Genomic DNA, 13,951 nt, shown 5'->3' with positions numbered 1-13,951 from the left:
TCTTCATTTATCAGGAACAGTACCACGATGCCGCCGAAAACTCTCGCGGAAACATTTTCACGTGCTAGACACACGTGTGGAAGTATCACACTGAGACCTGTTATCACGAAGCTAAGACCCCTAATGCATGGTGGCATTATGCTATGTTGGCTGGGCTGCAACAGAAGAAAATGTGGTACATTCTATACATTCTTATCAGTTTATGCGAACTATTTCTTTATCAAGTCATGATGTTTGAATTGGCTTGTATTTTGGCATTAATTCCATCATACTTCTCAAAACTTTTTTCAGTGTCTGCCAGTACTGTGTTACTGATCATTATCTGGTTATTTGACAACTGTTAACTGCTTGGTCTATAAATAGATTGCAGGGATGTGTTGTGCAAATAAGATCACTTATTCTCATTGCAGCTTTTTTAATGCATTGCTTGAAGAGAGGCTCTCTTTTGAGCCTACAAATTCCACTTAAAATTTTCGTCATCTTTCTTTCTTCTTTCTTTGGCTTATTGCCATTGCCACACATTAGCCTCCATTTGCATACCTCTTTTACCATTATATTCTATACCTTACAGTTTTTCCTTATAAAGTATATATTTTTTTCTCTTTATTCTTTATCCCCCTTGCTCCCCTCCCCCCTCAGAGGTCACCACACCATTTCTTTTGTCTCATCCTTCTTTTTCTCTGTGCACAATCAACTTTTCTTTTTCAACCTTATTGCCCTTTTTCATATCCCACCCTTTTCACTGCCTCATTTTCTTATTCAATCTCCCCCAGTGTTTATATCCCCCAGTGTAATGTTCTGTTCAATGTTTTTTTTTGTTGTTCACACTTCTTTTTCTGCTCATTCTTTTTTACCTTTCTCTTTTATTTTGATGATCTCTATCTCACAGTTCTCTTTCTATGCCACCCCTTTGTTCCCTCTATCTCATCATCATCATCATCATCATAATCATCATCATCATCATCATCATCTTCTTCTTCTTCTTCTTCTTCTTCTTCTTTATTTTATTTTTATTTTTGCACGTATTTTTTTTCTCTCTCATTTCTCCCCCTTTTTTATTCTATTTGACATGTATGATAAATGTGGTCAACAATATTATTGAATGCTGATGCCTTCCTAAGTGAGCACCACAATAGTTATAGGTGCTTATCTAATCATTTTGTTGGTTGTACTTTTTAATTTATTGGTTCTTGGCTTGCTAAATGTTTGTTTATTTCTAAAATCTATTGATTATGGGTATAGTTTATGCTTAATAGTAATTGATATAACATAATAAACTGAAACTTTGGACAGTAAAAATGACAATCAAATTAGGGATTCATATGCAATTTAAGTTATTAAGAAACACAATGTTATGCTGTAAGATATAAATCTGTGATAATAAAAGAATTGGATAAAAATGCAAGGGTGAAAATGTGGTATTGTATAAAGAGATAAAATAGTTAGGAAGGAAATAGTATTGCAGAGAAAATGGACATCAAGAGAGCATGTAGTGGTGTGGTACTCTAGAGAGAAATGGAGTCAGAGAAAGAATTTGCTCTGTGGAGAGAGAAAATGATCTTGTAGAGAATTGGAAAGAGGTGGGTGTTTTCTATATATTTGCATTCATTGATAATCATCATATAGGTGATGGATGATGCTATAAAACTAATTATACTATTTCTTTATGGTTTATTTACATGTGTTGCTCTTTGAAAGATTGCAGGTGCTTTGAGAAATCACAACCTTTCATTCAAGGATAGATAACTATGATTTGTAAATAACCAGTGCATGGTTAACTTTTAAAATGACCTGCTTCTTGACTGCTACATGATAGCATGATTATTAAAGTATAAAATGACCCCCCTGTGGAAACTGTGCTGAATATTGCTGGAATGATACTCAGACTGCTGAACCAGTTTTGTTTTAGCTTGACTAAAAGGAAAATTGAAACTGGCTTGTAAAATCATTGTTTCAGTAGAAAAATTAAAAATAACGTGGTTGCAGTGGCATTACCTTATTATTGAATTGCTAATTCTGTTAATCACCCATGCATGCGCTTTGGTTAACAGAAAAAGGCTACCTGTTTATTTGTTAAGCGATGAAGATATAATTCCTCTGTTCATTTAGAGTACACTTTACTCGTATGACTGGAAAGATATTCTGATATCTGTGTTTTGCATCACTTACTGTCGTTATCATATCTTGATCATTATCATTAATATCATTTTTGTTGCTATTATTATTTGTTTTAAGCTACTGGTTCTCATGGGAAAGAATCAAGCATCTTTGTGATCTTCGGCGTCGATATGTTCTATTGTATTCGAGTTACTTGCAACAATCCTCAAATTTTGATTTCTCTGAACTGAGGCAGATTGAGAAAGTTCTTGATTCCAAAGTGATTATACTATGGAGGTTACCTCTAATTCCTGTTACTAGCTATTACAGTTATAACTTTGTCCATTTCGTTTTCTCTTATAAGGACAATTGTGGCAACTTCCATCAGGTTGCTGGCTCATGCAAAGGTTGAGTCTGTTAAATCAAAGGAAGCTTCACGAAGAAAGGGTACTCTTAAGAAAAGTTGGTGGTCATTTGGATGGTTTGTGTTTCCTACTGTGTGTTACTTGAGTAATGGATGAAGTCAATTTTCTTCTCTCATGCTTTATTATTAACCATTTTAGGCGCAATCCTTCTGGAGATGCCTCGGCTGTTGGTGATTCTACTGAATCCGAGTTAGATGGAGAAGAAAGATTGACTAAAGAAGAATGGCATGCAATTAATAAAATACTAAGTTATCAGGTTGATGAGGACACCACTCTTTTAGGGAAGGATATGCAACATATGATGCTGTTCCTAGTAGATGTCTCTGTCAACCAAGCTGCTGCTCGGATCATTGATATCAACCAAACTGAAATAGTCTGTGGCAGATTTGAGCAGCTTCATGTCACCACCAAACTTTATCATAAAAGCATTCACTGTGATGTGTCATTGAAATTTTATGGTTTAATGTCCCCTGAAGGTCCACTTGCAAGGGTATGTTTTAATTTGAGGTGTCTATGATTGCCTGCCTGTTTGTTTCTTCATTTGTTCTTGTTTGGGACATTTGTTTCAGAGTGTTAGCAGTGAGAAGAAGAACAATGCCTTGACTGCGAGTTTTGTTCATGCACCTATTGGAGAGAATGTGGACTGGAGGCTCTCTGCAATAATTGCTCCATGCCATGTTACGGTGAGTAAGCTTGTTTCTCTAAATTAACAAGTTCTGGTCCCTATGTGAAGAAGATGTTTATCCTATCCACATCCATGTTTATGTTATAATTTTCAAGTTCATAGCTAAATATTTAATTTTGAGCCCGCATTTATGCATTTTTTCGTATAGTGCATTCTAAGGTTGTGTGACCTATATGCTATATTTAGTTGCTAGGAAATAATCAAGTGGTAGAAGTATTCTTGTCTTAATATCCATGGTTTATGTTTTTTGGTGGTTATAACATTCAGGAAATGTTGTTCTTGAGTGCTTCTTGCTTTCTGATTTTTAGGGGATCCCAAGTGATTGTTACTATATGTTATTAGAAATAATGCAAGTTTTTCTATGCACACCTCATTATTTAAAAATTCTTGGGTAAATTTTGATAAAGGCCTGAATAAAGTTTTTGAGAAGTTCTTTTGATTGTTTATATTGTTCCAATAGGGATATATGCTATGTTTGACTGATTGTTAATTTTGTTTTTACTAACTTGAACATGTAAATGAGCTACTATTGAAAGCTTGGGAATAATTTGAGTTCTTTTCAAAGACTGACAGTTTTATGGCTAGAATATTGGCTTGGCATACTTGGGGCAGATGCCAGTTGTTTTGCAGGTCATTGAACAATTGCATGATCATTAAGATAATATTTGTGTATTGTAATGATTTATCAGGATAATATTTATTGATTGTAGTGATGATATTTGCGATAATCTTTCTTTTGCATCATCTTTTTGTGAGTTTAAATTTGTTGCTAGGAATAATGATGCACTTATTCATTGTATTTCCTAGATTTTTCACAATGTCAATTTTGCTGTTTGCTAGGTTTTGATGGAAAGCTATGAAAAATTTATTGAATTTGTGAAGAGGAGCACTGCTGTTAGCCCTACTGTTGCATGGGAAACTGCTGCTGCTTTACAGGTCACAATCACCAAATATTTCTTTATCTCCATTCTCTGCTGTATTTTACTTTAATTTTTTAGTGTCCCTAGATATTATTCCTTTATCAAGTATAGGTTTATAATTTGAGCCTAAGCATATTGACCAACAGTTTATATGCACCTGCTCATCAATTGATGTTAATTAAAAACAGACAAAGATAGAGAAAGTGACCCGGAGAGCACAAGAGCAAATTCAGATGGTACTGGAAGATCAAAGCAGGTTCTTAACATTATTTGACAGTTCTTTTGTTTTTATGTTCTGTTCTCTATCTTGCATTTTGCTCTTGTGCCATTCTTTTGCATTTATTCATTAAATAATTCCTTGCATCTTTTTGATGCATCTGTTATTCCGTATTTTTCTTATATAGATGGCTGTATCTCTTTATCCAGGTTACTTGGTTTTCTCTTTGGTATAATTTTGTATTTTTTTGAATAAAGCAGTATATAGTTAATGAAATGGTAAAATCCAAGGTTGTTTTTGTTGCAGTTTTGTATGCATTGATCATAATTAACATAACAGTGTAACTAGTATTTGTTAAAAGGGCGTTGATGGTCCACAAGCTCCTTGTGTTGATTCTTGTATTCATTCTTGGACTCTTTTTGTTTTTATAATTTTTTTTAAATCATTTTCTAAAGAAATAGTGATAAGCAGGATATATCATTAGCTTGTAGGGAAGCAGTGGAGGGCTTTTTTTTCTCCTTGAATATTGTGCAGGAATATGTTTTGCACTTAAAGATATTCTTGGTGACATTAGATGTAGGAATCTACCTTAATTTTTTAAAATTGATGATATACATTTTTTCCTTACTTCGTATTCATTTTCATTTATTGTATGTGATTTGTATGGATGATTGAAACATTAGATATTGGAATTCAATTGGGTTTATACGATCTATCTTAAATTCATATATTTTTGAACAACTGGCACTGCCTGATTAGAATTAATTTTTGTTCCCTGGAAAAGCTTAATGATCGTAAATGATACCAAATTTTTGTACGGTTTCCTTTAGCATGCTATGTGGCACTCCCGAGAAGCCTTTGCTAGCGTAGATGCCAGCCATATTTTATACAAGTAAAATTTGATTTTGGTAATTTTTACAAACAGGAATAATGTATTATAAATTTGTAGCTATTATTTTGTGTAACTGGATGAAAATGAAGTAGTTAATATTACTTAATGTCTACATCCATGGTTGGATCAATTAAAGTGTGCTCTAATAGTGAGGTTTTACTTGCCATGGCCTGCCCTTTTAATCATATTGCAGTAAATCATCATGAATGAACAGAATGACGAGTGATACTTATAATTTATTGCTTCATATTGACAGTATCCCTACATATCTATCTGAATTGGTTCCTGTGGATATTTATACCTACAACCCATAAAACCAGCCATAAAAGTTTTTCATTTTGTATGATAATTAAAAAAACAGGAAGCTATAAAACTAGCTTTTCTTTGCCTTTATTTTAATTGAATCTGAATTCAGTCTAAGTTTTGTTGTTTGCTATGCTATGAGTTATATCTTATTGCGAGCATTACCATGTGATTACATTGTTCATAATGAAAATATACAATTTGCTTTCCAGACACATATTGTTAAAAATGCATATATTGATTCTTTTTTGTCCCAGATTTGCGCTTGATATAGATTTTGATGCACCCAAAATGCGGGTTCCAATTACTGCAAGTGGGTCTACCACGAAAATAAGCCATTTTCTTATGGATTTTGGTCATTTTACAGTGTGTACCAGAGTAAGTAGCTGGCAAATTGTAACTGAATAGCTATAATGTTAGTGGTAGTTTCAGTATCACTTTTTGGCAGGAGGATCAAGGTGGTGAACAAAGGCATAGCCTATATTCTCGATTTTATATATCTGGGAGGGACATGGCGGCACTTTTTATAGACTCTGGTATTTCTGATGAGAACTATGCTAGGGTCTTAGAATGTGGGAATCAATCTTCATCATCTCCTACGGCAACAGCTGACAATCAGTGCTATTCTCTTCTTGATCGTTGTGGCATGTCAGTTATAATTGACCAGGTTTTCATTTATTCTTGTCTGTTCACATGGTTTTCCCATCATTGACTGCTTGATGGTGGTGAACCTCGTAACTAAATGAGATTCACTTAATCATTTCTGTTGTTTTACACTCTTTATCTGATTTTGTTTTGTTCATTTTTTTTAAGATCCGAATTCCCCATCCTAGTCATCCATCGACCCGGATTAATGTTCAAGTTCCAAATCTTGGTATTCACTTTTCACCAGCGATATATGGCAAAATCATGGAATTGCTTAATATTTTCTATCAATCCGCCGAAATTAGTGATGATAATACATTTCTCCAAACTGGTCACATGCCTTGGGATCCTCCTGATCTTGCTAGTGATGCTCGAATACTTGCTTGGCGGGTATGTATTTTTTATCTTTCCTTTTTTAAAATTCTTTTATGCCAATAAACAATTTTTTTATCTAATCCTGCATTCCCTTATCTTTACAATTAGGGCATTGGAAATTCTTTGGCTGAATGGCAACCTTGTCATCTTATTTTATCGGGTCTATATCTTTATGTTTTGGAGTCAGCATTGTCTCAGAATTATCAAAGATGTTCCAGGTAGGTTCAGCAATTTTCTGCATCTATTTACCGAGGAATTTTAATATATTTTTTTTATTTTGTTCTTTATAGATATAACTTCTCGTTAAAATTACAGCATGGCTGGCCGGCAAGTATTTGAAGTTTCCCCAACAAGTGTTGGTGGGTCTCTTTTTTCAATTGCTGTTAGTTTCAGAGGCATTGAAATTCAGAAGGTAAATCAGATGAGCAAGATAATCTAATACCATGTTCTGCTTTTACTGTGCCCTTTTGATTCTATTTCTGCATTTCACACTTAATTTGGTTCTCGGCCATTCTCCACAAGCATCAATTCAGTCTTATGTGGAGTGCATATGTTCTTGAGTTGATGTAGTAACGCTTTCTTCCCCCTCATTTCTCAAATGCGAATTACAGCATTAAAATGTATAAGATGAAGAACCATTTTCCCCCTGAAAGTCATGATTTATGATTTGCATAAACCTTTAAATGCAAATTAATATGCCAAATAATGTCAACCCTCCTGATGCCTTCACATTTACCCTCTAGAGATAAAGGTGATGAGGAACTCATGCAGTTCTCCCTGACATCTTGAGATCTTAGCTATCCTTGCTGATGGATCTTGGATGATATCCAAATGGTACTTGTCTATGCCCTAATAAAGACATGCTGCAATATGTTGCACACAGTTAAATCTGATATCAATGCAAGAGTTAACACATGAATGGAGAGTTTGAGTAAATCGAATGTGACACAATCATCATTGGCGTTGTTAATTGTGATGTCAATTCATATGTTATTTGATTTAGATTGATCTTTCAAACAATTTAAATATAAGAATATGTTGTGTTGATTCTCTTCGGTTGACTGCCCTAGTAACTCAATAGTCATAAAGAAATTATTGTTGTTGTTGTTGTTGTTGTTGTTGTTGTTGATCTACTTATCCATATCATATTTCAAATCCATGCGCATAAAAAGTTGTAGTCATTAATTTGTGGGCTTATATGATGCATTTTGTTTATCTCTGTTTTCTTCATGACCTTTTGGTTTTGACTATTGTATTTTTATTTTATTTATTATTTATTATTACTTTTATTTATTTATTTTTGCATTCTGACAATAACATGATCAAACTTGTTTGGCCATTAATATCTGGACCCATGGCACTAGTTTTACGTCATGACATTATTTTAAAGCTCCCTCATCTTTGTACATCCTCTTTTGCTGTTTAAGGATATTAACTTCACTGATTGCTAAGTTGCTTGTTGACCTACTTATCCATATCATATTTCAGTCCCATACACATACAAAGTTGTTGCCATTTATTTGTGGGCTTATGTGATGGATTTTGTTGAACTCTGTTTTTTTCATGATCTTTTGGTTTTGACTATCGTAAGCTTAATACCTCAAAATCTTGTTGCAGGCTTTGGAATCTTCTAATACGCTTATTATTGAATTTCAAGATGAAGATGAAAGGAGTGCATGGCTTAGAGCCCTTGTGCAAGCGACATATAAGGCCTCAGTATAAGTCTTTACTGACATGCAAGATACTGTTTTTATTTATTTTTCAATGTTTTTTTATTTATCTTTCGATTTCTAACCCGTTTTACTTTTATGCATTTGATTTTTGTATGTAATACTTAGGCTCATCCAACAATTGATGTATTGGGTGAACCAGTTGATGGCTTGTCAAAACCTGGGGGTCCCCAATTTGATAATTTGGGTAAAGCAGATCTTGTTATCAATGGAACACTTGTTGAACTGAAGATGTCAATATATGGAAGGGTAACATGATAACTAATTCTCATTGTTCTGTGTACTTGGATAAGCTTTCAAGATGGAAATAATATCTAAGGGAATAATCTTTATCAGTATCCTATTTTTATATTTAAATTTTGAATATTTGATGTAGGTCAATGGAGGGAGTGAAAAAGCTCAAGAAACTTTGCTTCTCGAGTTCCTTGCTGGCGGGGGCAAGGTGAGCATGATAATTGGACCAACTTTTTACTTGCAGACAAATGTATGAACAAAAGTACATTAGCTTTTATACAGAACTAGAAGTTGCATGGAAAATAAGAACTGGAATATTTTTTTTTTCTACTGATAATTGAATCCCTCAGAATATAGATTGTTTATTTTACCTTTTGCCATAATTGGAATTCCTCAGTTAGTGTTTGCTCTCTACTTGTTGGTTGTGGAGCATAAATTAGAGCTGATGTCAAGTTTCAATTTCTGCATGTTCTGTAAATTGATGATCAATAAGGCTGTTTTGCTTAAAATGCATGTTGAGAAAGCAAACTAAGTAGTTATTTTTGACATAGTAATGCAGTGTCAGATGGTGTTTCTCGTTAGTATATATCAATCATCTTCTGTAAACGTGATGGATGATTGGATGCTGAAAACATTTTCTCACGCAATGCTGAACTTTGATAGTTTGATTTTATTTATTCTACAAAATTTTATTAACTACAACTAAGGATGCTTTCTTGTACCGGACTTTTGTTCTTTAGCTGACATGATACCACATGTACCATGAGCTGTTTAGATTGGCGGAACTAGATTTTCATTATTGGTTAATTAACAGATCTTATATCTCTATCTGGTTTTATATCTATATTATTCACTCTTGACATTGCAACCTTTTGAGGGGATTTGGGATATAATGAGCAACAATCCTAATTAAATGAAGGTACGTGCATAGGATATCTAAGAAACTCTATTTGATATTTTGATAATCAGAGCATATTACTGAGGTTTCTGGACTAATGTATAGTGCTGCATAAATGCTATTAAATTGATTGGTAGATTTATGCACAAGACACACACAGCCACCCACATGCCCCCTCATACATGTGCTGGTATTGGACTTGCAAAGGCAGGTGCATTATTTAAGTTAAGATAGAAACATTGTTTTACAAATGATATTAATTCATTATGTGTGAATTTTAACAAATATGACTGTGGTTAATTGAAAGATAAAAGGGAATTACAGGCATTATATTGATAGTTTTGAATATAGTTGTTCAGGATGTTACAGGGTAATGTTGAGAATCAAAATAAGCTTATATAAAAGAATGATGTTTTTAAAAGAATAGCATACATTATGCCATCAGTTTTAATTTCTCAAAATTTAGGTTGTTTTGAGTAAGTAGGAGGGTATGTTATGAATTTAAAATAATGTGGAGCACAGATATTGTTGCATCAAGTAAAATAAAATTTAAGAGTTTTGGAGGTATTTATGGTGTGGACTATAAATTTAATTTTATTAGTTATGAGTTTACTACCCCATTTTGTTTAGGTATTTAGACTATTTTCCCTATGACATAATTGTCTTATTGTGAAGGTTGAGTTTGATCTCATTAGGGTCAGTGTGTATCAGACAAATTTTGAAGGCATTCATGGGGTGAGCTATAAATTTAATTTTATTATTTAGAGTTACTGTCCATTTTGTAGAGGTATAGAAGCCATTTTCCCTATAACATATTGACATTAATGTGAAGGGATTAAAAAATGAAGGAAATTTGAAGCAAAATGCAAAAGCATGTACTATAAGGTTAAAACATGTGCCATTGCTAAGAGGAAAGAAAATTTTTTTTCTTGTAATTTTAATAGAAAAAGGGGGTAATATGGGATTAAAAAAGTTGAATAATCATAGAAGTTCGTATTCGAGTAACTAATAGTCCCACATTATATTTAAAAATTTTAGGAAATTCGAAGCAAAATGCAAAAGCATGTACTATAAGGTTAAAACATGTGCCATTACTAAGAGGAAAGAAATGTTTTTTCTTGTAATTTTAATAGAAAAAGGGGGCTAATATGGGATTAAAAAAGTTGAATAATCACAGAAGTTTGCATTAGAGTAACTAATAGTCCCACATTGGTGTAGTTTATCAAATATGAATTTGAATAAAGGTCTTTCATCTTATCAGCTTAAGCTTTTGGGTTGAATCAGGTCCAGAAAATATGTTTGGTTTTCATTTAAAATGGTATTAGAGCTTTGTTTGTTTGGTTTGCTTGGAACATAGCTAGTTAAAAAGAACTAATACATATCAAGGTAGCATATTAGAGTAACTAATTCCTACATCGGTTAATTTGGTAGATATGGATTTAAATCAATAAGCCTGGGTCACTCATTCTTAGTTTAAGCTTTTGGGTTGAGTCAAGCTTAGATGATATGTTTGGTTTGCATCTAATAGTTCATGAATAAAGTATAATGGAGATGATAAATTATACTTAGGATAATAAAAATATATGTAGTGTTTGGTTGAATATAGTTGTAAATAGAATAGATTTTTAGTTCTAGTGTAGTTGCAAATCCTTGTATTTGGAACCACAAGAGGGACAAATCCATTATTTGGTTGGATGTAATTAGAAATGCTGGATTGTTTTTTAGGATTTTGGTGTTTGATTTGAAGGATTTGTAAATTTAGATTTGAGAAATATGTATTTGATGCATTTGCCAATTGTAGTATATTATTTTAATTATTGTATTAATTAGTTTAATTATTATATTATATTTTAATTCTTTAATAATAATTTTTATTTTTTGTTTATTAATTTAAATATTTCAATTATATTTTAATTGTTTATATTTAATTGTAAATATATAAAAATAAAAGATGGTTGCATATTAACCGTGTGAGCCTTAGATGGGAGCCTTAATTTCCAGGATATTGACTTATGCCCATATTGAGAGCAAGTCAAATCCCTCAAAATCAAAAGTAATGTTTTTGAGTAAAAGTGGATTTGACAAATACACCCAATCAAACAATGGTTTTTGGGGATCATGTAACTCTAGTTACATGGAATTACAAATCCCAGCGAACAAACACCTTGTTAATGAAAGACAGTGTATGAAAATTGATTGTTGCATTTTGATAATTTTAACAAACTTGGTGGGATAAATTGGAATTTGGAAAGTGAAACCAAAGAAACTTCTCCTGTAGATTAGTTTGTTTGTGTATTCAAGAGATGCAGATGTGTATATACTTTTATGTATGACTGTTGATGAAGGTATGGTTTAGTAAAACAAGGAAATCCTTATTTTCGGGTTTCTTCCTTCACATAGCAGCTTTTGTGAATTGCTCAAATTTATTCCTTTACAGGTAAACCTTGTTCAATTTGGAGGTAACCTGTCAGTTAAAGCGAAGCTTCATTCTTTGAAGATTAAAGATGGACTTCAAGTCCATCCGGCAGCAGGCCAACAATATTTAGCATGTTCTGTGCAGCAAGAGCATGAGAGGTGTCATAGCCCTGGTGGCTCTGAATTAAATGATAAGGACATGCAGAAATTATTTGTCGAAGAGGATGACAGTTTTACTGATGCACTACCAGATTTCATGCTTATTGATCAGAGCTTCTATTCACAAAACCCAGATGTTCTTTCTTACTCCACCTCTGCTCGAAGTTCTGACCAATATGGTGGGATTTGTGATCTTGATGAAATAAATCGAGATCAATTAAAAGGAAAGAATGACGAGGTATTCTATGAGGCATGGGACAATAATGTTTCTGATTTTGTGGTTGTTACATTTGTAACAGGGAGCCCTGATTCACCTCTCTATGGTGGCATAGATACACAGGTAATTTATATGGTATCCTGCCTTTTAGATTATTACTGCCGGTGCATTGTAATTTTTGTGTTTTTTTATGTTTTATCATGCTAAAATGTGACACTTCTTTGACTCCATTTGATATTGCAGATGTGTATCAGCATGTCAGCACTAGAATTTTTTTGCAATAGGCCTACTCTTGTTGCTTTAATTGATTTTGGCTTTGATCTGAGCCTAGTGAGTTCAGAAATAAGCAGCAAAAATGATGTGGAAGCCCAAGAGTTGGCCTCAAAAGACACTGAAAAGAAAGAAGAAAATGGTCGTGTCTTAGTTAAGGGCTTGTTGGGCTATGGCAAAACTCGTGTGGTTTTTAACCTGAGGATGGATGTTGATAGTGTTTGTATATATCTTAACAAGGAAGATGGTTCTCAGCTTGCAATGTTTGTACAAGAAAGTTTTCTGCTTGATCTGAAGGTAATGTGAAGTTTTTGAATGAAATGCAATTTATTGTAGCCTCGCCATTTTTATTTTATATTCTATTATTATTTTATTTTATTTTATTTCTTCTTCTTCTTTTTTCATCCTTTTTATTTTTGTATATTATTATTATTATTATTATTATTATTCTATTTTATTTTATTTGGCATTGGTTGTTTAAAATGCCCTCATCTCATGATAATTATTTACTTTTAGGTAGAACTGAGGTTTAAAGATGATCAATTGGATTTTAACTATAAAGTTGCAACCATTTATGGCTGGTGACTGGTGCAATTCTTTATCTGTTTGCTTTCAGTTTCAAGCTCTTGCATAAGATGCACCAGCCAAATACATAGATCATTAAAGACTTAGAGTATAGAATCTTCATAAACTTATAGTGAATATTTACGGAATTGAGTGAAAAAGGTCGCATTATGAAGCATTAGTGAGTTATAGCTATCATTAAAAGCAAAAAGTTTATCTAAAAAGGCGCTAATATAGGATTGATAATGTTTGCTACCATTTTATATGCATTAGCCAATTGTGTCAGTCAAAACTTTGGTATAGCATCTTCATAAACTTATCTTGAATGTTCATGGAATACCATGAAAAAAGTAGCATAATGAAGCGTCCACATGTCATTGCTACCATGACGGGTAATAAAGTTATCTATAAATTAATGGATATTAGGATGCTTTAAATGTGATTGTAAGCTGTAAATGTTGATATCATACGAATCAATTGCATAATATTTATTATCTAATATCGCATATTCTAGCTGATTGTAGTTTTCTGCATTTATTATATAGTTGGCTGAGCCAGTTTTCTAGTTGCAGAGTACATTTTCCATTATAGACCCCATTTTCTTGTAAATTATAGTTACCGATTTTCTAGATTCGAATACAAATTTTTCTCTTCTATTTTCCTTAATTGTGTTTGCCTCAAGCTATACTCTCTCTTTTGTAGGTTCACCCTAGTTCTATAACCATAGAAGGTACATTAGGAAATATGAGGCTTCGTGATATGTCCCTGGAACCAGACCATTGTTGGAGCTGGCTTTGTGATATACGCAATCAAGGGATGGAATCTCTTATCAAGGTATCTGGCTGTCAGTATGTTTATTTTCTCTAATGGCTCTTTTATATTCTACTTGGGATTATGCAGTTCCT

At 33.0% G+C, this 13,951-nt stretch overlaps 1 protein-coding gene across 1 annotated transcript in view; it reads left to right on the top strand.

The window, feature by feature from the left end:
• Positions 1-119: 119 nt before the first annotated feature.
• The window catches only part of LOC120261013, a 42,578-nt gene continuing 28,746 nt past the window's right edge, over positions 120-13,951 (top strand). Inside the window, exons 1-18 of the mRNA XM_039268666.1 lie at positions 120-175; positions 2,236-2,394; positions 2,486-2,578; positions 2,661-3,012; positions 3,092-3,205; positions 4,048-4,143; positions 4,316-4,383; positions 5,797-5,917; positions 5,988-6,206; positions 6,353-6,574; positions 6,668-6,777; positions 6,875-6,971; positions 8,177-8,275; positions 8,398-8,538; positions 8,666-8,731; positions 11,859-12,335; positions 12,456-12,779; positions 13,749-13,880. Coding sequence (XP_039124600.1) covers positions 144-175; positions 2,236-2,394; positions 2,486-2,578; positions 2,661-3,012; positions 3,092-3,205; positions 4,048-4,143; positions 4,316-4,383; positions 5,797-5,917; positions 5,988-6,206; positions 6,353-6,574; positions 6,668-6,777; positions 6,875-6,971; positions 8,177-8,275; positions 8,398-8,538; positions 8,666-8,731; positions 11,859-12,335; positions 12,456-12,779; positions 13,749-13,880 — 2,922 coding nt within the window. The 5' untranslated portion in view covers positions 120-143. The remainder of the gene's footprint in view (positions 176-2,235; positions 2,395-2,485; positions 2,579-2,660; positions 3,013-3,091; positions 3,206-4,047; positions 4,144-4,315; positions 4,384-5,796; positions 5,918-5,987; positions 6,207-6,352; positions 6,575-6,667; positions 6,778-6,874; positions 6,972-8,176; positions 8,276-8,397; positions 8,539-8,665; positions 8,732-11,858; positions 12,336-12,455; positions 12,780-13,748; positions 13,881-13,951) is intronic.

This window comes from Dioscorea cayenensis, chromosome 5, assembly GCF_009730915.1.
Source record: "Dioscorea cayenensis subsp. rotundata cultivar TDr96_F1 chromosome 5, TDr96_F1_v2_PseudoChromosome.rev07_lg8_w22 25.fasta, whole genome shotgun sequence".
Lineage (NCBI taxonomy): Eukaryota > Viridiplantae > Streptophyta > Magnoliopsida > Dioscoreales > Dioscoreaceae > Dioscorea > Dioscorea cayenensis.
This window is presented reverse-complemented; position numbering and strand designations above follow the sequence as displayed.